Below are 22,022 nucleotides of genomic sequence, written 5' to 3' on the forward strand. Positions count from 1 at the left end.
GTAAAATATTAGAAGTGCATTTTAAAGTAAGAAGCAAGAATGCTAACATGTAGCTTACTGAACTTGAAAACTTACCAAGAATGGTATTCAGTGGACTCTGTGTTTCTGACTGACTTTTGTCCATGATCTGCTGCTGAAGTCTTTTGGGAGTTGCGTTTTCTACGCAAAGACTTTCGGGAATTTTTCACATAATTGCACACCTTGGGAGATATTGTTTCAACTTTCATCGTCTCATTGGAGGGACTTGATTTCTTGTAGGAGCTGGGTTTATCCATTTTGACTCCTGACTTTTCACTGTCTGCAAGTGTAACATTTTGAGCATCTGAACTCAGGAGTCCTTGACCTACTGCTGCTGTGTCTTTAGAATTGCATTTTGACAAAGACAGATTACTTCTAAGAGAGTTGAATTCCTTGGCAGATGTGGTTTCTGCTTTTTTCAACTCATTGGAGGATCTTGATTTCAGCTTTGGAGTGCTTAAGCTGGATCCATTAGCGTTGACTCCAGATTTGTCTCTGTCTACAGGTGTAACACGTTGAGCATCTTCACTGAGGACTCTCTGATCCACTGCGAATATGCCTTTAGAGTTGTGTTTTGCCATCAAAAACTTCAGGTTATCCAGACTTTTCCCAGGCTTGAGGTCATTGGTAGAACTGTTTGTGTCTTTTTCTGACTTATTGGAGGGACTTGTTTGGACTCCGGACTTATCACTATCTGCAAGCCTAACATTTTGGGCATTCGGAGCGAGAAGTCCTTGGCCTCCTGCTGAAGTATCTTTGGAAGTGCGTTTCCCGATCAAAGACTTAAGATTATTCAGACTTTTCACAGACTTGACCTCATTGGGCAATTGGGCTGAGTCTTTGTTCATCTCATTGGAGGGCCTTGATTTCAGCCTGGAGCTGGGTCCATCAGTTTTGACCTCAGTTTTGTCACCATCTGCAAGGGAAACATTTTGAGCATCAGGGCTCAGGAGTCCTCTATCTACTGTTGAAGTGTCTTTAGATCTGCGTTTTGCCGCCATCAAAGATTTTAGGCCATTCAAGCCTTTCACAGGCTTGAGTTCATTGGGAGATCTGGTTTCATCCTTCTTCGACTCATTGGAGGGACTCATTTTCAGCTTTAGAGCCTGGGAGTTGGGTCCACTTGCAAAAGGGTTGAAGTCTGCTTTAAACTGAGACATGCGTACATTCTGGTAGGCTGTTACAGCAAAGAATTCAGTCTGGGGAAAGGTGAAGGTTATCACGTCAGGCCCATTGAGCTGAATATCCTCTGTAGCCGTTTCAGCTGAGACCAAATGCAGGTGTGGTAAGTAGCGGTGCATTGGGTGCAAAATTACATTGCCCTCCTGGTCCATCGTGTTGTCAGTGAGCTTAAGCTTGTAGAATGACACTGGGTTCTGCATCCATTGGTGACCAGAAGATGGAGAGTCTGGATGGATGAAAACCCGTCTCAGCAAATGGGCCTCTGCCTTCCCACTCATTTGCCAGTCTTGCCCAGTCCACTTGTAACGTTTGTTGTCCACAGGGTTGATATCCATGAGCAGAGTGTACTTCTGTAAGGGCTCCAAACCAGAGACGCGAAAGCGGCAATAAGGGAACATCCTCCGGCCTTGTTTGGTTATTATCATTTCGGTTTTGCATTTGAAAAACTCATTCCACATGTTGTTATTGTCCAACATCACCTTGATACCGCTGTAGGTGCTCTCTGGTGGTAAATTCTCTGGTTGGTTATTTGACCTGGCAGCAGAGTTCAATGTAGAAGCCATTTGACCAGTACCCATTGCAGAACCTGGAGTAGATGTTGCTGGAATGTTTGCTTCTTCATTGGCTACAACTGCACTTGCTTGCCCTGTGTTTAGGACACCAAAGAGGTCAGGGGGAGAGGCAGCTGAGGGCAGTGCTATGGGGGCAGTAGCCCCCTCCTCATGAAGAACCATTATTCTCTCCTTTTTGGCAGCCATGAACTTGTCAGTCCTTTTCGAGGGAAGAATGCCCTCTTACATCTGTCCTTCCATGTTTTCATTCAGCATCCTAAAAACAACAAAAAGAAAGCTATATTTCTTTCAACCAATTTTGCTCACTGGGAATGCACACTTTTGTATGCAATTCTCAGTACATTTGTTTACTTTGGAAATATCAAATTCATTACAAATTATTAATACTAGGCTAAATTACTATACAATATAGTATGAAAATAAATGCATGCGTCATAGGAAAGATATTCAGTCATTATGCAACTAAGAAAAACAAATCAAAATGTATCAATAGATAATGAGCAATAGGCAATAAAATTGAAAAAAAAATGAAGGCATCAAAGAACTGTAAATCAGTTTTGCTATTTAATAATCGATAACACATGAACATGCCTTTGATTAAACCCCCAGTTTACTACGAATAGCTATGGAAATTGATTGGGGATAGCCTAGCCAGCAGATTCCAACCCTACCATTACACTTGTTTACAATGAGCTGCACTGGTGTCGGAACGCAATCATGGTTACATTAACACACTGTGGAGCCGGCACGAGATAAGGGTTGGAAAACGTACCTCAATGCAGGGATGGCATATGCCATGCACTCCAAAATGTAGCTTTATCCAGTGATACATTGAAAATATATAAATACTGCAAGTTTTCCGGTAAATAGCCTACAGTGAGTGCCATATCCCGTCTCTGCATTGAGATTAGAGGTCGGCCGATTAATCGGCATGGGCGATAAATTAGGGCCGATTTCAAGTTTTCATAACAATCGGTAATCTGCATTTTTGGCCGCCGATTATGGCCGATTACATTGCACTCCACGAGGAGACTGCATGGCAGGCTGACCACCTTTTACGCAAGTGCAGTAAGGAGCCACGGTAAGTTGCTAGCTAGCATTAAACTTATCTTATAAAAAAAGTATCAATCTTAACATAATCACTAGTTAACTACACATGGTTGATGATATTGCTAGTTTAACTAGCTTGTCCTGCGTTGCAAATAATCAATGCGGTACCTGTAATTTACCAAATCACAGCCTACTTCGCCAAACGGGTGATGATTTAACAAGCGCATTCACAAAAAAGCACTCCCGTTGCACCAATGTACCTAACCATAAACATCAATGCCTTTCTTAAAATCAATACACAAGTATAATTTTTTAAACCTGCATATTTAGTTAAAAGAAATTAATGTTAGCAGGCAATATTAATTAGGATAATTGTGTCACTTCTCTTGCATTCTGTGCAATCAGAGTCCGGGTATATATACATGCAGCAGTTTGGACCGCCTGGCTCGTTGCGAACTGTGTGAAGACCATTTCCTTCCTAACAAAGACCATAATTAATTTGCCAGAATGCTACATAATTAAGATGTAACATTGAAGATTGCACAATGTAACAGCAATATTTAGACTTATGGATGCCACCCATTCGATAAAATACGGAACGGTTCCGTATTTCACTGAAAGAATAAGTGTTTTGTTTTCAAAATGATAGTTTCCGGATTTGACCATATTAATGACCTAAGGCTCGTATTTCTGTGTGTTTATTATATTATAATTAAGTCTATGATTTGATAGAGCAGTCTGATTCAGCGGTGGTAGTCGGGCAGCAGGCTCGTAAGCATTCGTTCAAACAGCACTTTCCTGCGTTTGCCAGCAGCTCTTAGCAATGCTTGAAGCACAGCGCTGTTTTTGACTTCAAGCCTAACAACTCCGGAGATTAGGCTGGCAATACTATAGTGCCTATAAGAACATCCAATAGTCAAAAGTTATATGAAATACAAATGGTAGAGAGAGAAATAATCCTATAATAACTACAACATAAAACTTCTTAACTGGGAATATTGAAGACTCATGTTAAAAGGAACCACCAGCTTTCATATGTTCTCATGTTCTGAGCAAGGAACATAAACATTAGCTTTTTTACATGGCACATATTGCACTTTTACTTTCTCCAACAGTGTTTTTGCATTATTTAAACCAAATTGAACATGTTTCATTATTTTTTTGAGACCAAAGAGATTTTTATTTATGCATTATATTAAAATAAGTGTTCATTTAGTATTGTTGTAATTGGCATTATTTCAAATATATATATGAAAATAAAATTGCCCGATTAATCGATATCGGCTTTTTTGGTCCTCCAATAATTAGTATCGGCATTGAAGAATCATAAATCGGTCGACCTCTAATTGAGATACGTTTTCCGACCCACGTCTCACGCCGGCTCCAGTGTCTTAATTTAACCATGGCCGTGTCCGAATACCCATACTAACCCATACTAGGCCGTTTCAGTACACATTTTTTTTGTGACATTTTGAAAATGTAGCATGCTTTTAGTATGAAGGAAATTTCAACATTTGGGAATTTCACACCCACAATGTATTCAAACTGGATAAAAGGAGGGCTTCGAGATTTGAGAGTTCTTTGAAAGTAAACAAAAAAACTAATTGAAGATGGCAAAGAAGATGAGCAATGAGTCTCCTGCAGTGTTCAAATGTAAGTTGTTTTGTCCTTAAAACTTCTTATGGCTTGGGGGGCAGTATTTCGACATCTGGATGAGAAGCGTGCCCAAAGTAAACTACCTGTTACTTAGGCCCAGAAGCTAGGATATGCATATAATTGGTAGATTTGGATAGGAAACACTCTAAAGTTTCCAAAACTGTTAAACTAATGCCTGTGAGTATAACAGAACTGATATGGCAGATGAAAATCTGAGGAAAATGAATCCAGGAAGTGGGATTTATTTTATGTGGGTATTTTCAATTGATGCCAATAGAGTTTCTAATGGGTTAGGACACAGATGGCAGTTCCTATGGCTTCCACTAGATGTCAACAGTCTTTAGACATCATTTCAGGCTTGTTTATTGAAAAATGAAGAAGAATGAGACCTGTCAGTGGACTGAGGAAGAATGCAGAGCTGCTTTGCGCGCATGACCGAGTGCGCGCCCGTCATTTTTTTCTCCTTTCTATTGAATACTCTATTGTCCGGTTTAAATATTATTGATTCTTTAGACAATTGACAACCTGAGGATTCATTTTAAACTTCGTTTGACATGTTTTGATGAACTTTACCGGTACTATTAGTTTGTATTCGTCTGCATGTTTGGACCGCCTTTGAGCCAGTGGATTACTGAACAAAACGCGCCAACAAAACTGAGTTTTTGGGATATAAAAGAGGGACTTTGACTTTTATATTTCCTTTACTTGTAAAATGTTTGTATGCCTTGGTAAGCGGGGCGCTGTCCTCAGATAATCGCATGGTATGCTTTCGCTGTAAAGCCTTTTTGAAATCTGACAAAGCAGCTAGATTAACAAGAAGTTACTCTTTAAACCGATGTATAACACTTGTATTTCTTATGAATGTTTATTATGACCATTTCTGTATTTTGAATTTGGCGCTCTGCAATGTCACCGGATGTTGTCGAGGTGGGTCGCTAGCGGAATGCCCGCACCAGAAGGGTTCAAATGATCATGACTATTTAATCATACATCTCTGAAAAACAGTTATTTGCAGCCTGCCATGCCTTTACTTTAGCTCAACAACGTAGCTAACGTTACCCGAGTGCTTTAGTAGGACTTGATACGCTTGCGGTTGTTGAGCGACAGTATGCAACAATGAGTACATACTATGCAGTTTAAGGGTGTGTTCGTAATTTCACTCTGGAGTGCCAGAGTGTGCTCTGGGTGTTGGTAAATTCAGAGTTTCGCGCCCTCGGAGCGTTCAAAGTGCACACTGGACTCTCTGGGCAATGCGAAGGGTTGAGCCGAGCACAACGGCAGTTCACAACGGCAGTCAAGCACCCAAGCTAACCAGCTAAAGTTGGCTAGCTTGCTAGCTACTTCCAGACACAAAGGAGAGAATACCTCACTGACCATTTTACTCACCCTAGCAGAGCTAGTTAGGCTGTATTCATGTTGTCTAGAGCGTTGGTGACTAACTGCGCTGCTTGCAACAATTTACTTATTTTCCAACATTTACTGACACCAGTCATATTCAATGGGTTCAATTCATCAGTTATTCTGTGCTCTGGCACACTCAGACGAGAGCGCTCAGAAATTGAAGTAGACATCCAGAGTGAATTTACAAATGCACCCTAAGTATGTAGTACACGAGTTCGGACACAGTACATGATTGCATTCGACCCCAGTGCAACCCAGTGTAAACAAATATAACTACAGGGTCGGAATCTGCTGGCTAGGGCTAGGACTTTATGTAGGCCTATTGAAGATAATGAATGTATCCTCTCACATGGCCTGAAAAATCTCTAAGCGAAAATCATATTACTCACAAAATTTGATGTTGATATCACACAATCTTTTGATCGAAAATGGAAACACTCTTTGGCAAACATGTCGCAGACACTAATTACTTTAATAATAGTTTATCTGGGTCAAGTTTAGATATTAAAATATCTGCCTACTGTTGGCTACTTCAACCTTTAACATAAGCGTTCAATAGTAATTTAAGAGATGTACTATGTTACTACTGGCAAAAACCTTTTCCATTTCAAAAACAACAATATATCGTTAAATCAAATACTTCGATAAGAGCGGCGGCCATTTTGCATTTCCACACGAGACAACACAAGTAAACAAACCAAACTGGCGGACCTACTGTATTGTGGCGGACCGTGGTAGCATACATTGTGGTTTGGTGACAACACCAAGTGGTGGCAGGAATGTAATGTCAGTTATCTTTCCCAACCTAAGTGGATTAAGGCGACGAATCTATATCTTTCTCTGCCAATAGCCTCGATGCCGTGCACTGCGACGACTAAAAACGTGTCTCGGGCCTGCAAGGCCGCAAGACTTGTAACAACACACCAGCGCGTGCACAACACGATAAAAATCAATTGCGTGTGATTCCCAAGTCATTATGGTGGACTTCTCCTCAGGCTAGAAAGAGAGGACTTGGCGCCTGCAAATTCATCTCGGTCTTTCTCGGCAGGATCGTGTGTTTTACTAAACACATGGTTTACCGTATGCACTTTTGAACAGATCAAAATATGCGATGGTAATTGTCGATTCTTTGTATAATCCTCTAGTTATTTTCCTTAGTTAAACTCGCATCTCCCAGCTGGAGGAAACATGCGTGCTGTAGAACAACGTCACTGAGGCGCGTTCACGTCCTACTGCGCAGACTTTGCGCCATTGTGTCACATGATTCAAAACGGAGGGAGAAAATGCATGCTGTGGTGGTACCGAACCGAACGCCGCCATGGGGTGGTCTGCAACTCCCCGCTTTTTGGTAGTGGACCTTCAACAAAGACGAAGGTTGGGGTAGAAAATATGATCTAAGGTATGAATTAAACATGTCGATATGGTGTGCGCATGAGCGACTATACAGTTGCAGCTATGTAATGACAGACCATGCTCGTGGGCATGTTGGTTCAGGGGAAGCCACCCGTGCTAGCCTACCACCTTGAAATGTTCAATACACGAATTCACCAGCAACCATGTATTTTTGCTCTGTGGTTTGTTAACGTTGCCTACTGTCTATGGATCTGTAGTTAGTCATAAACGCCGACGACGCAAGACTTTGTTTACAGCTGTAGCTACCTAGCATTGTTGAGAGGAGAACCGTCGGACTGGCGGATCCATCTTGGCACGCGGTGAAGATCACAGTAGTTACCTAGTGAGCTGAATGGCATTTATAGCCACTCCTGAGTCTAACGCTGATGGATGGATTGGCCTGGGGATGTCCATTCATTTTGATGCAAACACTGACGGGTCTAGTCTGATTAATCAGGCTGTAATACCAAATTAATTGGTATATACAGCCTGAAACTAATGCCTGCAAAATCGTGTCAATGTTCCTGACAAGCTAGAATAAAATAACTTTAAAAATGACTACTGGTTGTCTGTGTGGTTTGTCCTTTAGCTGTTTGAAATCCGAGACAAAATATCCACAGTAAAGTATTGTTTACCAGGTAGTTAGTTATATGGTTTGTATTGGATATATTAGTTATATTCAATAGCTATAGATGGGTTAGCTGACATCATAAAAACAATGTAGCAGAAGTCTGAGTTGACAAGATTCTGGATAACCAGGTGGCTAGTTTAATTTTGTTCTTGATACCATGTGTTTTGACAATATGGCAAAAAAATTCAAGAAACAACTGTAAAGATGTATTTTAGAGAAATATTGTATATATGTCAATATTCTAAGCTGAACCAGGCATGCCATGAAAATGGTATATTCTAAATCATGGGAGGATGGTGAACAATCCACACCTTTTTTGTGTGGGGGTGGGGGATTAAAAAAATACTTTTTAAAAGGGTGGCTTGTTCTCCATCTTCCCCTGGATTAGAATATACAATTTTCATTGCCATATCATGTGTAACAACTTTCGTCCGTTCCCTCGCCGGGCTCAAACCAGGGGCCCTCTGCACACAGACAACTGACACCAACGAAGCATCGTTACCCATCGCTCCACAAAAGCCGGGGAGAACCACTACTTCAAGGTCTCAGAGCGAGTGACGTCACCGATTGAGATGCTATTAGCGCGCACCACCGCTAACTAGCTAGCCATTTCACATCGGTTACACATGCTTGGTTTAATAGCTATTGACAAGAGAACAGAATATCCCATATGAAACTCAATCGGGAACCATATATTTACTACCAGCTCTTAAAGTCATTAAACAATACTTTCCTGTAGCTATTTTGTCTCAGAGAAGTGGAAGGACAAACTGCTCAGACAACTGGTACAGTACGTTTAAATGTAATATTACTAAATTCTGGCTTATAGGGGACGTTTAAACAATTTTGCAAACATTAGTTTCGGGCTGTATATACTAATTGTGTATTGCTGCCTGATTAATCAGACTGACAGCGCATGAGATCAACAACACTGTAGTGGTTTTGGATGAAGGCTAAAGTTAAGCGACAGTTGCACTCAATTTGAGGCAGTTGAAATTAGCTTTTGAAGTTGTGATAAGACAAATCTCAGTATCTGACAGAACATAGCTGCAACTGTATAGTCGCTCAATTTGAGGCAGTTGAAATTACCTTTTGAAGTTGTGATAAGACAAATCTCAGTATCTGACAGAACTTTCTTGACCTTAATTTATTCAGATGGGGCACATGAGTTTCATTCCATGCTCGCCCAAAAGGTGCAAAGAAAAATATATCATACGATCACAAACAACCAATACTTTATTTACTTACACTTCAGGTGAGACTTACATTGTAGCTTGATGCACAAATCTAAAACAACTATAAACCTGCTGGTAGGGATGGACTGGACAGAGAGAATCACAACACAAAGCACCAGCTTCATAAGTCTCTGTTTAATGCTCTAGGTCATATCTCTGGAAATAATTTTAACACAACATACAAAAAATTAAATTTAAAATATTAAAACATGTCCCTTGATATCCCATACATGGAATGCTCCAAAAGCAAAATCAAGGGTGTGTGTAAGCACTTTGAACATCAGTGAACGACAAGCTCACATTTCATCAGGCTAATGTCTTAACACATATCCATGCTCACTCTGGTATTCTTCTTAAATACATAAACAATGTTCTGAATATATTCCTGTTTCCATAAATTCTCAATGGTATACTTAAACAAAGCATGAGGAGGTGTGGTATATTGGCCATATACCAAACATCTGAGGTCTGCCTTATTGCTATTATAAACTGGTTACCAACATAATTAGAGCAGTAAAAATACAAGTTTTGTCATACCCATGGTATAGGGTCTGATACACCACGGGTGTCAGCCAATCAGCATTCAGTGCTCAAAACACCCAGTTTATAATTCTAAATAACTCAGTCACAATGTTAGGGGATTATTACAGTGGTGGTCCCGTGTAATGTTATTCTAAGGTTAAATGAGAATACAGATTAAGAACGTGTAGCACACTTTTGGACAGAAGATGCTTATCATAGAGATAAGGGAGTTCGTTAGCAAAGCAGCAAATACCAATGTTCAATACCTACCACCTACAGTACAGTGTACACTAAGGACATAGGGACTGCTTTTATAATCAAATGATGCCTAAACTTCAAAAGATGCATAATACTATAGAATTTTCCATTATAAAGTTCTGTTTATCAGTCAAATGTACCATTTTAAATATCAGTAGTGTTATTGTTCTTTGTTGAATGTAATCATAAGGCTGATTGTGTGTGTCAATGTGAAGTCCTTAGTTTAAAGTACAAAATGACACTGCATATGACTGGCAATAAAATGGGTAGAAAGGTTCATTGAGATATGCACTTCAATCCAAGAAATGCTGGTAAGCAGCTGTTTTCAGAAACTTCACTGGAGGGCAGTAGTGAGTGACCAACCATCCACAACCAACTGGTCAGTTTGAAATCTGTAGGGCAGAGGAGCAGGCATGTTGTTCAAAATATAAATCACACATTAATGATCGTGTCTTCATATTCCTCATCCCTGACTTCTTGCTGCAAGGTATCCATTGAGTCCCCCTGCCTCCCACTCTCCTCTTCAGTACAGTTGCAGTTAGGGCCAATGATGTAGCGGTAGTCTCCACCAATAGCCAGAGCTGCCCCAGAAGACACCATGAGCCAGTCTTTCTCATCCTCCTCCATTCCCACACACTGCCAGGGCATTGCTGACCACGAGGGGCCCTCCCCTGGGCCCAGTGCCCCTGGCGCCCCCTCGTCACTCTCCAGGTTAACGTAGAGAAGGGCCTCCTTCATAAAACTAGGCCCTGAGGACAGGCTGGCCCATAGCCCCTCCAGCTGGTCAATCAGGTGCTGGAAACTTGGGCGGCACTTGGGAACAGGGCTCCAGCAGCTATGCATGATCTCGTACCTGGAAAAAGATTCAAACTGTCAGGTCATTATTGGAAAAGTCTTCTCAATGAGGTACAAGGTTAAATACAGTAAAATATTACATGTTCTGGCACCAATGATAATATCATTGTTTAAGTCATTTGAAAAGTATAATATAACCCATCACGATTTGTCAATGCCTGAGTTTTTTCTACCACATCCAGTGGATCACTCACATGTCATCTTGGCAGTCAGGTGGTTGTTTGAGCCTCTCTCCCTTGATGAGGTACTCGTAGATTTCAGAGTTCTCCACCCCAGGGTAGGGGGTCTGTCCACGTGCCATGATCTCCCACATGGTGACTCCAAACGCCCACTGGTGGGAAACAGTCAGTTAACTTCTGGGGGTGCTAAAGGCAAAGATAACAAATTGACAGTTCCCGAAAACATCTTATCGATGAAACAGACTTAGTGAACATCTGGGGCCACTACATGGTTTAAAAAATGCTAAAATTCAATCAACACATCTGAAAACAAAATCTGCATTTTATCTATGATGTATTGAGTTACATTAAAAAAACCAATGTAATCCTTTCCACAAAGCTGATTTGAAGAGGGATCCCCAACTAAAATATTGCTGTCTTACAGTGTCAATATAATTTTGAAAGTGATGCTATGACCACTGAGGGTGCGTCTGGTTGTACATAACGTACCACATCACTCTGAGTAGTGTAGACATTGTCAGCAAGGCTCTCCAGTGCTATCCACTTGACAGGCAGCTTTGAGACGGATCCTTGTCTGTAGTAGTCACCACTGTAGATTTTCTTTGAAAGGCCAAAGTCTGCCACACAGACGGTCAAGTTTTCACTCAGCCTATGAATAAAGGAGTGGAGATGGTCACAATCTAACCCTGAGGCAGAACCAAGCTCTAGTAAATTCAGTGTGTAAACCATAGAGGGAGTTCCAGTTAAGAAATAGAGTCAAGTGACAGGCTGCGTCTTAAAATGATGCCCCATTTCGGGGTTTGTACGCTCATGAGTATCATGGAAAAGTCATGATATTTTACAATGGTGTTTTCCAGGCCTGGAAAGGTTTTGGAAAATCTAAAAAGTTTTAATTTATTTAGGAATAGTTTGTACATATTTTATCAACATATCAGTCAGGATCAGAATGACACTTTAGCCAATTATTTTTACTAGGATTAAATGTCAGGAATTATGAAATTAAGTTTAAATGTATTTGGCTAAGGTGTATGTAAACTTCCGACTTCAACTGTACATACACATAATGTACATAAATATGAAGTCGGAAGTTTACATACACCTTAGCCAAATACATTTAAACTCAATTGTTCACAGTTCCTGACATTTAATCCTAGAAAAATTCAGTTTTAGGTCAGTTAGGATCACCACTTTACTTTAAGAATGTGAAATGTCAGAATAATAGTAGAGAATTATTTATTTCAGCTTTTATTTCTTTCATCACATTCCCAGTGGGTCAGAAGTTTACATATACTCAATTAGTATTTGGTAGCATTTCCTTTAAATGGAGTAACTTGGGTCAAACGTTTTAGGTAGCCTTCCACAAGCTTCCCACAATAAGTTGGGTGAATTTTGGCCCATTCCTCCTAACAGAGCTGGTGTAACTGAGTCAGGTTTGTAGGCACACGCTTTTTCAGTTCTGCCCACAACTATAGGGTTGAGGTCAGGGCTTTGTAATGGCTACTCCAATACCTTGATTTTGTTGTCCTTAAGCCATTTTGCCACAACTTTGGAAGTATGCTTCAGGTCATTGTTCATTTGGAAGACCCATTTGCGACTAAGCTTTAACTTTCTGACTGATGTCTTGAGATGTTGCTTCAATATATCCACATAATTTTCCTACCTCATGATGCTATCTATTTTGTGAAGTGCACCAGTCACTCCTGCAGCAAAGCACTCCCACAACATGATGCTGCCATCCCCGTGCTTCACGTTTGGGATGGTGTTCTTCGGCTTGCAAGCATCCCCCTTTTTCCTCCAAACATAACGATGGTCATTATGGCCAAACAGTTCTATTTTTGTTTCATCAGATGAGAGGACATTTCTCCAAAAAGTATGATCTTTGTCCCCATGTGCAGTTGCAAACTGTAGTCTGGCTTTTTTTAATGGTGGTTTTGGAGCAGTGGTTTCTTCCTTGCAGAGCGGCCTTTTAGGTCATGTCGATATAGGACTCGTTTTACTGTGGATATAGATACTTTTGTACCTGTTTCCTCCAGCATCTTCACAAGGTTCTTTGCTGTTGTTCTGGGATTGATTTGCACTTTTCGCATCAACGTGCGTTCATCACTAGGAGACAGAACGCATCTTCTTCCTGAGCGGAATGACGGCTGCGTGGTCCCATGGTGTTTATACTTGCGTACTATTGTTTGTACAGATGAACATGGTACCTCCAGGAGTGTGGAAATTGCTACCAAGGATGAACCAGACTTGTGGAGGTCCACAATTTTTTTTCTGAGGTCCTGGCTGATTTCTTTTGATTTTCTCCCAATGTCAAGCTAAGATGCACCGAGTTTGAAGGTAGGCCTTGAAATACACCCACACGTACACCTCCAATTGACTCAAATGATGTCAATTAGCCTATCAGAAGCTTCTAAAGTCATTGACATCATTTTCTGGAATTTTCCAAGCTGTTTAGAGGCACAGTCAACTTAGTGTATGTAAACTTCTGACCCACTGGAATTGTGATACAGTGAATTAAAAGTGAAATAATCTGTCTGTAAACAATGGTTGGAAAAATTACTTGTGTCATGCACAAAGTAGATGTGCTAACAGACTTGCCAAAACTATAGTTTGTTAACAAGAAATTTGTGGAGTGGTTGACAAACAAGTTTTAATGACTCCAACTTCCAACTTAAACTGTACATACAGTGCCAGTCAAAAGTCTAGGTTTTTCTTTATTTAAACAATTTTCTACATTGTAGAATAATAGTGAAAACTTCCAAACGATGAAATAACACATATGGAATCATGTAGTAACCAAAAAAGTGTTAAAGAAATCAAAGTAGCCACACCTTGATGACAGCTTTGCACACTTATGGCAAGAGTGCAAATATATAAAATAGTAAAAAATAAAGACAAATCCTTGAATAAGTAGGCGTGTCCAAACTTTTGACTGGTGCTATATATATATATATATATATATATATATCTTGGCAGCGATTACAGCCTTGAGTCTTCTTGGGTATGACGCAACAAGCTTGGCACACCTGTATTTGGGGAGTTTCTCCCATTCTTCTCTGCAGATCCTCTCAAGCTCGGTCAGGTTGGATGGGGAGCATCGCTGCACAGCTATTTTCAGGTCTCTCCAGAGATGTTTGATCGAGTTCATGTCTGGGGTCTGACTGGGCCACTCAAGGACATTCAGAGACTTGTCCCGAAGCTACTCCTGCATTGTCTTGGTTGTGTGCTTAGGGTTGTTGTCCTGTTGGAAGGTAAACCTTCACCCCAGTCTGAGGTCCTGAGTGCTCTGGAGTAGGTTTTCGTCAAGGTTCTCTCTGTACTTTCCTCCATTAATCTTTCCCTCGATCCTGATTAGTCTCCCAGTCCCTACCGCTGAAAAACATTCCCACAACATGATGCTGCCACCACCATGCTTCAATGTAGGGATGGTGCCAGGTTTCCTCCAGACGTGAAGCTTCGCATTCAGGCCAAAGATTTCAATCTTGGTGTCATTGGACCAGAGAGTCTTGTTTGTCATAGCCTGAGAGTCCTGTAGGTGCCTTTTGGCAAACTCCAAGCGGGAGTTTCCCCCGCTTGGAACTGTCCTTCTGGAAGGTTCTCCCATCTTCAAAGAGGAACTTTAGAGTGACCATCGGGTTCTTGGTCCCCTCCCTGACCATGGTCCTTCACCCCCGATAGCTCAGTTTGGCCGGGCAGCCAGCTCTAGGAAGTCTCTTGGTGGTTCCAAACATCTTCCATTTATGAATGATGGAGGCCACTGTGTTCTTGGGAATCTTCAAAGTTGCAGAAATGTTTTGGTACCCTTCCCCAGATCTGTGCCTCGACACAATCCTGTCTCTGAGCTCTAAGGACAGTTCCTTCGACCTCATGGCTTGGTTTTTGCTCTGACATGCACTGTCAACTGTGGGACCTTATATAGACAGGTGTGTGCCTTTCCAAATCATGTCCAATCCATTGAATTTACCAACGGTGGACTTTAACCATCTTAAGGATGATCAATGGAAACAGGATGCACTTGAGCTCAATTTCAATTCTCATAGCAAAGAGTCTGTATTTTGTCAATTAGTAAAAATGTCTAAAAACGTGTTTTTGCTTTGTCAATATGGGGTAGTGTGTGTAGATTGCTGAATATTTGTATTTATTTAATTCATTTTTGAATAAGGCTGTAAAGTAACAAAATTAGGAAAAAGTCAAGGGGGCTGAATAAGGCACTGTAGCTATATATAAAAAAATGTTTTTAAGGAACTCTCATTCCGGCTATAAACTTACTCTTGAAAGTTGTAATAGTAGAATGCACAAGGTGCAATTTCGAAATTGGGTAGTGCATCATCAGTTCCTCTTGTCAGTCATTGCATACCTTAGAGAGCTATTTATAACTTGTAAGAACTGTCCAGATCAACTAGCCCATGTCAGCTAACGTTTATTTGTAGATTTTTTTTTGTTTATAGATATTGTACTTTTTTTGACACTCACATCACATGACTACACATGGCAAAATGTATAGAATTGAAAGAAGGGGTGAGCACAGTTTGTGTCATGAACAGTGCCTGTGCCCATAGTAAATGGGGGGGGCCACGGGATGTTCCCCAATGCTGGAAGGAGCCCCCCCGAGTGAAAAACCCCTGCACTAGTTAACTGTTGAACTATTATTAGCATGTATTCATGTTTTCGTCATGTCCCCAAAAACTTTCTACAGACTAAGAATTTTTGGGGATGAAAGGAATTATTCACTTCAACATTGTATTAGTTGGGTTTTGGTTCAGTTGCAGTGAATCAAAATAATAATTTGTGAATTGCAAACAGTAATTTTTTTGTAGATACTTCCAGTTGATTTGGGCATCCACTGTATGGGACATTCAACTCAAGATGCTAGTCAGCCTGCAGAGTAAACACCAAGTTAGCTTATAAACTTAACTAGAAAAGGTACATTTCCTGAAGAAAATTTGTGGGTTTGCTTCAGCTGAATAAAAAGATTTGTAGCCAACAACAGCCACTTGATCTTTGATATATTGAATGAGCGAGTTATTTCAAAAGGCATAAAATGTATTTGGTTGTAATATTTTTCATCAAGGGTGATCAGCCGTCCTCCAGGAGAGCTAATGTATGTACAGGCCTTTATTCCAGCCCCCCTCTAACAAACCATATTGTAGAGATTATCTGCCCAACTGCACCTTGATAAACTGGTTCTGTGTTTGAGCAGGGCTGGATCAAAAGCCTGTACATCAAGTATCTCTCCAGACTGAGGGTTGACCACGTGTTTTATACAGTTGCCTAACCGGTACTCTACTTTGTGGGACTTAAGTGCCTTGCACACAACAGGAGATTGTACATGGGATCAGAGAGCAAGCCTCCCAGTGTTGATACCACATGAAGCACATTTTTCATACGTACATAGAGACGCCGCCAATTGTTGGTCATGGAAATTTGGTTAAACGTCATGGAGAAGTCTTGGAAAAGTTATAATATTCCTTCTGTCAAAATGTGTATGAACCCTGCTATTTAGTGCACTAGTTTTGACCAGGGCTCATAGGGCTCTGATAGAAAGTAGTGCCCTTTTATAGGGAATAGGGTGCCATTTGAGATGGAGCCACTGTCTACTCTGCTGGTAATTCACTCACATGCAGTTGCGTGCAGCCAGATCCCTGTGTATGATGCTTCTGTTGCTCAGGTACTCCATTCCACGAGCGATGTCCAACATAAACTGAATGAGCATCTGCAGTGACACTGTCTGTGTGAGGGAGAGACCGCAACATTACTTTGTTAAAACATGATTTGAAGATATGCATCAATTAGAAAGTGTCCTGGAAAAAAAATATTTGGCCCCACACTAATACTTGTCTTTCCAGTATAGTCTATAACAGGAAATTATGGAATGGTTTAAACATGCATCTAAACTGACAACTAACAGTGGAAGACCTTGAATGTAAGATAATGTCTAGATGCATATATTTTTATTGTGGAGATCAAGTTTATAAATTGCCTGGATGGGCTGATGAGACAGTGGATGGAACAGAGTAAATAGGCATTTTAATGTCATAGATTTAGCTGGTGGTAACGGTGGAATAGACACCTGCTGGAATGCGGTATTAATCCATCAGCATTCAGGATTAGATCCACCCGTTGTATAAAGTAACTGTTTGTGTTACTGTTTGTATCAATATACACTCAGTGGCCAGTTTTAGGTTCACCAACCCTGTTCATGAAAATGGTGCTCTCCTACAGACAGTGGGTCACGTGGCTGTGATTTTCTAAAAAAGCAAGCAGACAGGCATTCAGTTACTGTTCGATTGAACATTAGAATGGGCAAAACAAGTGACCTACGCATGTTCGTCAGTGAGAGGCGCGTCGTCCTGGGCTTTTCATGCGCGACAGTGTCTAGAGTTTACCGAGAATGGTGCGAGAGAGAAAAAACATCCAGTCAGCGGAAGTCCTGTGGGTGAAAACAGCTCGTTGATGAGAGAGGTTAAAGGAGAATGGCAAGAATTGTGCAATCTAACAGGTGGGCCACAAACAGGCAAATAACGAGGCAGTACAACAGGGGTGTGCAGAACGGCAATTTGGAACACAACTCGTCGGTCCTTGTTACGGATGGGCTATTGCAGTAGACTACCACACTGGGTTCCACTCCTATCAGCTAAAAACAACAAGAAGCGGCTAAAATGGGAAGGCAATCACCAACACTGGATAACTGAGGAGTGGAAAAAGATTGCCTTGTCTGATGAATCCCCGTTCCTGATGGCAGAGTCAGGATTTGGCTTTTGCGGCATAAGCCTCATCTTGCCTGGTGTCAATGGTACAGGCTGTTGGTTTAATGGTGTGGTGAATGTTTTCCTGGCACACGTTAGGTCCCTTGATACCAATTGAGCAACGTTTCTATGCCCTGAAGAATTCAGGCGGTTCTGGAGGAAAAGGGGTCCGACCCGTACTAGATGGGTATACCTAATAAACTGGCCACTGAGTGTTTATGTCCCTGAATTGGCTATCTATTTTAGTATGCATACAAGAGTGTATAAAACGTATAGGTGACTACTCACAAAGGGCTCGTCTCCAAGGCGGGACATGAGCAGAAAGGTGTGAAGATCCCCATGCTTCATGAAGGGCAGGATAACCATGGGGATGGGCAACCGTTGCTGAGGCCGTCTGTGCAAACTCACTCCTAGAGAATAAAAGTATATTCAATCAACAACTCAGCAGAACAAGTCAGTCGAAGCCAGGGCCAGCTCCAGGCATAAGCAACATAAGTGGTTGCTTAGGGCCGCAGGCTGCATGAAATTCTTTATAAAATGTAAATAAATAAAAATGTCAGGCCATCGTAAAATCTGTAGAATTGCAGTTAACTTAATTTAAAACTGCAACATTTTCTCTATACAACTTGGCAAAATGTGCAAAATTGCAGGAAATTAACTTAAAGCGTAATATGTTTTTCTCTCCGCGTCAAGAGGGGGGACACAAATGTTTTGCCATGAGGTGGGGGCTCCTCCAACCAAATCTAGTTTAGGGCCCCCATAAGACTAGGGCCGGCCCTGGTCAAAGCACATTGATTGATGGGCAACTCTTAAAACACTCCGTTTCTGATCCTAAGTAGCCTTACTTGTTGTGGTTGTATTATATGTGCAAGCTGTTATTATTTGGAATCTGGCAATGCCTAAGGATATAAATAAAGTTAGATTTAATTGAAGTGAGTCGTCGGAAGTTAAATGCGTCTTCACTGCCACTAACCAATGAGCTGGATGACATTTGGATGGTGGAAGTCCTTCATGTAAGCAGCCTCTTTCAGGCACTGCTCAATATCACATGATGAGTTGATATCCGCTGATGTAAAAAGGACAGAGAACATAAATGATCATAACTTCCAAGGACTTATTAGTTCACATTATACAGGTACGATTATCATGTGTATCAATGTATTATCCACTGACACTCATAAGAACAGGGGTGTTAAATTCCTAAACTTGGCCCCATTACATCATGGCCATCAAATCATCCGCCTCATTCCTAATTGGTATATATCATTCCTCACCTCTCCACATGATAGCTGATGTGTGGTGAGCGTTCGGGCACCAAAATGGTCGCCGTGCTTCACCCAGGTGGGTGCTACACATTGGTGGTGGATGAGGGGAGTTTCCCCCTACTTTGTAAAGCGCTTTGAGTTCCTACGTTGGTAGAAAAGCACTATATAAATCTGCTAAATTATGATGATATAAAAGGCAGTTAAAATGTAAAAGTCTCACTTTTTAGCACCTTCACTGCAACCTTCTGTTGTACAGTGCTGTCCTCCATCTTTAGGAAGGCCTCACGCACTGAGCCAAACTCACCTAAACAGACATCACTGGCACGTTACTCCTCAAACAACTCAACATATTCCAAAATGTAATACAGACATTGTCTTGTTATTTAGCGATACACAGTTATGGTTATAGGCCATGCCAGACTTTTGTAAATGCTCTATTTCAAATAAAAAAAATGTCACATGCTTCATAAACAGGTGTAGACCAACAGTGAAATGCTTGCCCTTCCCAATAATGCAATTAGAAAAAATATAAATAATAATAATGAGGAATACATAGAAAAATAATGAGTAATAAATATACAGTAACGATAACTTGGTTATTTACACGGGTTACCAGTACCAAGTCCATGTGCAAGGGTGGGAGGTAGCTGAGGTAGTACTATATGTGCCTTCGGAAAGTATTCAGACCCATTGACCTTTTCCACTTTGTTACGTTACAGCCTTATTCTAAAACAGATTACATTTTTTTCCCCCTCAATCTACACAAAATACCCCACAATGACGAAGCAAAAACAGGTTTTTAGAAATTGTTGCAAATGTGTTGAAAATAAACAGATACCTTATTTACATAAGTATTCAGACCCTTTGCTATGAGACTGAGCTCAGGTGCATCCTGTTTCCATTGATCATCCTTAAGATGGTTCTACTACTTGATTGGAGTCCACCTGTGGTAAATGTAATTGATTGGGCATGATTTGAAAAAAGGCACACACCTGTCTATATAAGGCCCCACAGTTGACAGTGCATGTCAGAGTAAAAACCAAGCCAGGATGTCGAAGGAATTATCTGTAGAGCTCCGAGACAGGATTGTGTCGAGGCACAGATCTGAGGAAGGGTATCAAAAACATTTTGATTGCAGCATTGAATGTCCCCAAGAACACAGTAGCCTCCATCATTCTTAAATGGAAGAAGTTTGGAACCACCAAGACTCTTCATAGAGCTGACCGCCCGGCCAAACTGAGCAATCGGAGGAGAAAGGCCTTGGTCAGGGAGGGGACCAAGAACCCGATGGTTACGCTGACAGAGCTCTAGAGTTCCTCTGTGGAGATGGGAAAACCTTCCAGAAGGACAACCATCTCTGCAGCACTACACCGATCAGGCCTGTATGGTAGAGTAGCCAGACGGAAGCCACTCCTCGGTAAAAGGCACATGACAGCCTGCTTGGAGTTTTCCAAAAGGCACCTAAAGACTCTCAGACCATGAGAAACAAGATTCGCTGGCCTGATGAACTCTTTGGCCTGAATGTCAAGCATCACGTCTGGAGGAATCCTGGCACCGTCCCTACGGTGAAGCATGGTGGTGGAAGCATCATGCTGTGGGGATGTTTTTTAGCGGCAAGGACTTGGAGATTAGTCAGGATCCAGGGAAAGATAAATGGAGCAAAGTACAGAGAGATCCCTGATGAAAACCTGCTCCAGAGTGCTAAGGACCTCAGACTGGGGTGAAGGTTCAGCTTCCAACAAGACAATGATCAGTGGGCAGTGTGGGGTGCAATAGAGATTGCGTCATCTGTGGATATGTTGAGGCGGTATGCGAATTGGAGTGGGTCCAGGGTGTCTGGGATAATGGTGTTGATGTGAGCCATGACCAGCCTTTCAAAGCATTTCATGGCTACAGACGTGAGTGCTACGGGTTAGTAGTCATTTAGGCAGGTTACCTTGGTGTTCTTGGGCACAGGGACTATGGTGATCTGCTTAAAACACATTGGTATTACAGACTCGGACATGGAGAGGTTGAAAATGTTGGTGAAGACACTTGCCAGTTGGTCTGCGCATGCTCTGAGTACTCGTCCTGGTAATCCGGATGGCCCTGTGGCCTTGTGAATGTTAACCTGTTTAAAGGTCATCCATCAGCTAAGGAGAGGGTGATCACAGTCGTCTGGAATAGCTGATGCTCTCATGCATAGTTCAGTGTTCCTAGCCTCGAAGCGCACATAGAACGCATTTAGCTGGACTGGTAGGCTCGCGTCACTAGACAGCTCACATCTGGGTTTCCCTTTGTAATCTGTGATAGTTTGCAAGCCCTGCTACATATGACGAATGTCAGAGCTAGTGTAGTAGGATTCAATCTTGATCCTGTATTGACACTTTGTCTGTTTGATGGTCAAAGGGCATAGCTGGATTTCTTATAAGTGCCCGGATTAGTGTCCCGCTCATTGAAAGCGACAGCTCTAGCCTTTAGCTCAGTGCAGATGTTGCCTGTAATCTATTGCTTCTGGTTGGGATATGTATGTATGTACGCAGGCATGGTCACTGTGGGGGTGAGGGTATTATATTACTGCTAGATATTACTACACTGTTGGAGCTAGAAAACAAGCATTTCACTGCGCCTGCAATAACATCTGTAAATCTATGTACGCGGCCAATAAACTGATTTGATTTTGCACATTGCAGCATCAAACAATACATTGTAAAGGTTTTCTATCTAAATGTACTTTATCTGTTGAGCACAGCTAAGTGAAATAAACATAGGATGTCCCACCAACCTTTTCCCAAGATGTGTCCGAGGGTCAGTAGCCTTTCTGGGATCAGAACGTCTTGAAGCTTGGCCTTCAGATCGTCGTTGATACCCAAGCTGTCCACTGATGGAAGACAGAGATACAATTGATTATTCACAACCCAGGTCCACTACATTACGGGTCAATAGAGGCACCTTTTTGCCTATGTGGTGGGCCCAAAAGGTTCTGGTCAAAAGTAGTGCACTATATAGGGAATAGTGTGCCATTTAGGATGCAATCGCACTGTAGTGCTTGTGCCATATGTGTCAATAGAGAAACATTTATTT

The 22,022-nt window shown here is 41.5% G+C and overlaps 2 protein-coding genes across 8 annotated transcripts in view; both read right to left on the reverse strand.

The window, feature by feature from the left end:
- LOC110505801 (MAX gene-associated protein) overlaps window positions 1-7,779 on the reverse strand; it is a 28,079-nt gene extending 20,300 nt beyond the window's left edge. For 4 of the 6 annotated variants that reach the window (XM_036962975.1, XM_036962977.1, XM_036962976.1 and 1 more), the window contains exons 1-2: window positions 6,595-7,051; window positions 76-2,028 (exon numbers count right to left, since the gene is read on the reverse strand). In XM_036962975.1, coding sequence (XP_036818870.1) covers window positions 76-1,958 — 1,883 coding nt within the window. In that variant the 5' untranslated portion in view covers window positions 1,959-2,028; window positions 6,595-7,051. Of the gene's footprint in view, window positions 1-75; window positions 2,029-6,590; window positions 7,052-7,538 lie in introns of those variants that run through there. The other 2 variants (XM_036962974.1, XM_036962973.1) reach the window with 2 other exon arrangements.
- Window positions 7,780-9,115: 1,336 nt separating this feature from the next.
- The window catches only part of LOC110505802 (tyrosine-protein kinase receptor TYRO3), a 30,797-nt gene continuing 17,890 nt past the window's right edge, over window positions 9,116-22,022 (reverse strand). For both annotated transcript variants that reach the window (XM_021585254.2, XM_021585255.2), the window contains exons 12-19: window positions 21,724-21,819; window positions 19,180-19,263; window positions 18,668-18,760; window positions 17,983-18,104; window positions 16,567-16,676; window positions 11,441-11,600; window positions 10,967-11,103; window positions 9,116-10,770 (exon numbers count right to left, since the gene is read on the reverse strand). In XM_021585254.2, the coding sequence (XP_021440929.1) occupies window positions 10,350-10,770; window positions 10,967-11,103; window positions 11,441-11,600; window positions 16,567-16,676; window positions 17,983-18,104; window positions 18,668-18,760; window positions 19,180-19,263; window positions 21,724-21,819 (1,223 nt within the window). In that variant the 3' untranslated portion in view covers window positions 9,116-10,349. The remainder of the gene's footprint in view (window positions 10,771-10,966; window positions 11,104-11,440; window positions 11,601-16,566; window positions 16,677-17,982; window positions 18,105-18,667; window positions 18,761-19,179; window positions 19,264-21,723; window positions 21,820-22,022) is intronic.

The sequence above is a fragment of the Oncorhynchus mykiss genome, chromosome 25 (genome assembly GCF_013265735.2).
Source record: "Oncorhynchus mykiss isolate Arlee chromosome 25, USDA_OmykA_1.1, whole genome shotgun sequence".
Lineage (NCBI taxonomy): Eukaryota > Metazoa > Chordata > Actinopteri > Salmoniformes > Salmonidae > Oncorhynchus > Oncorhynchus mykiss.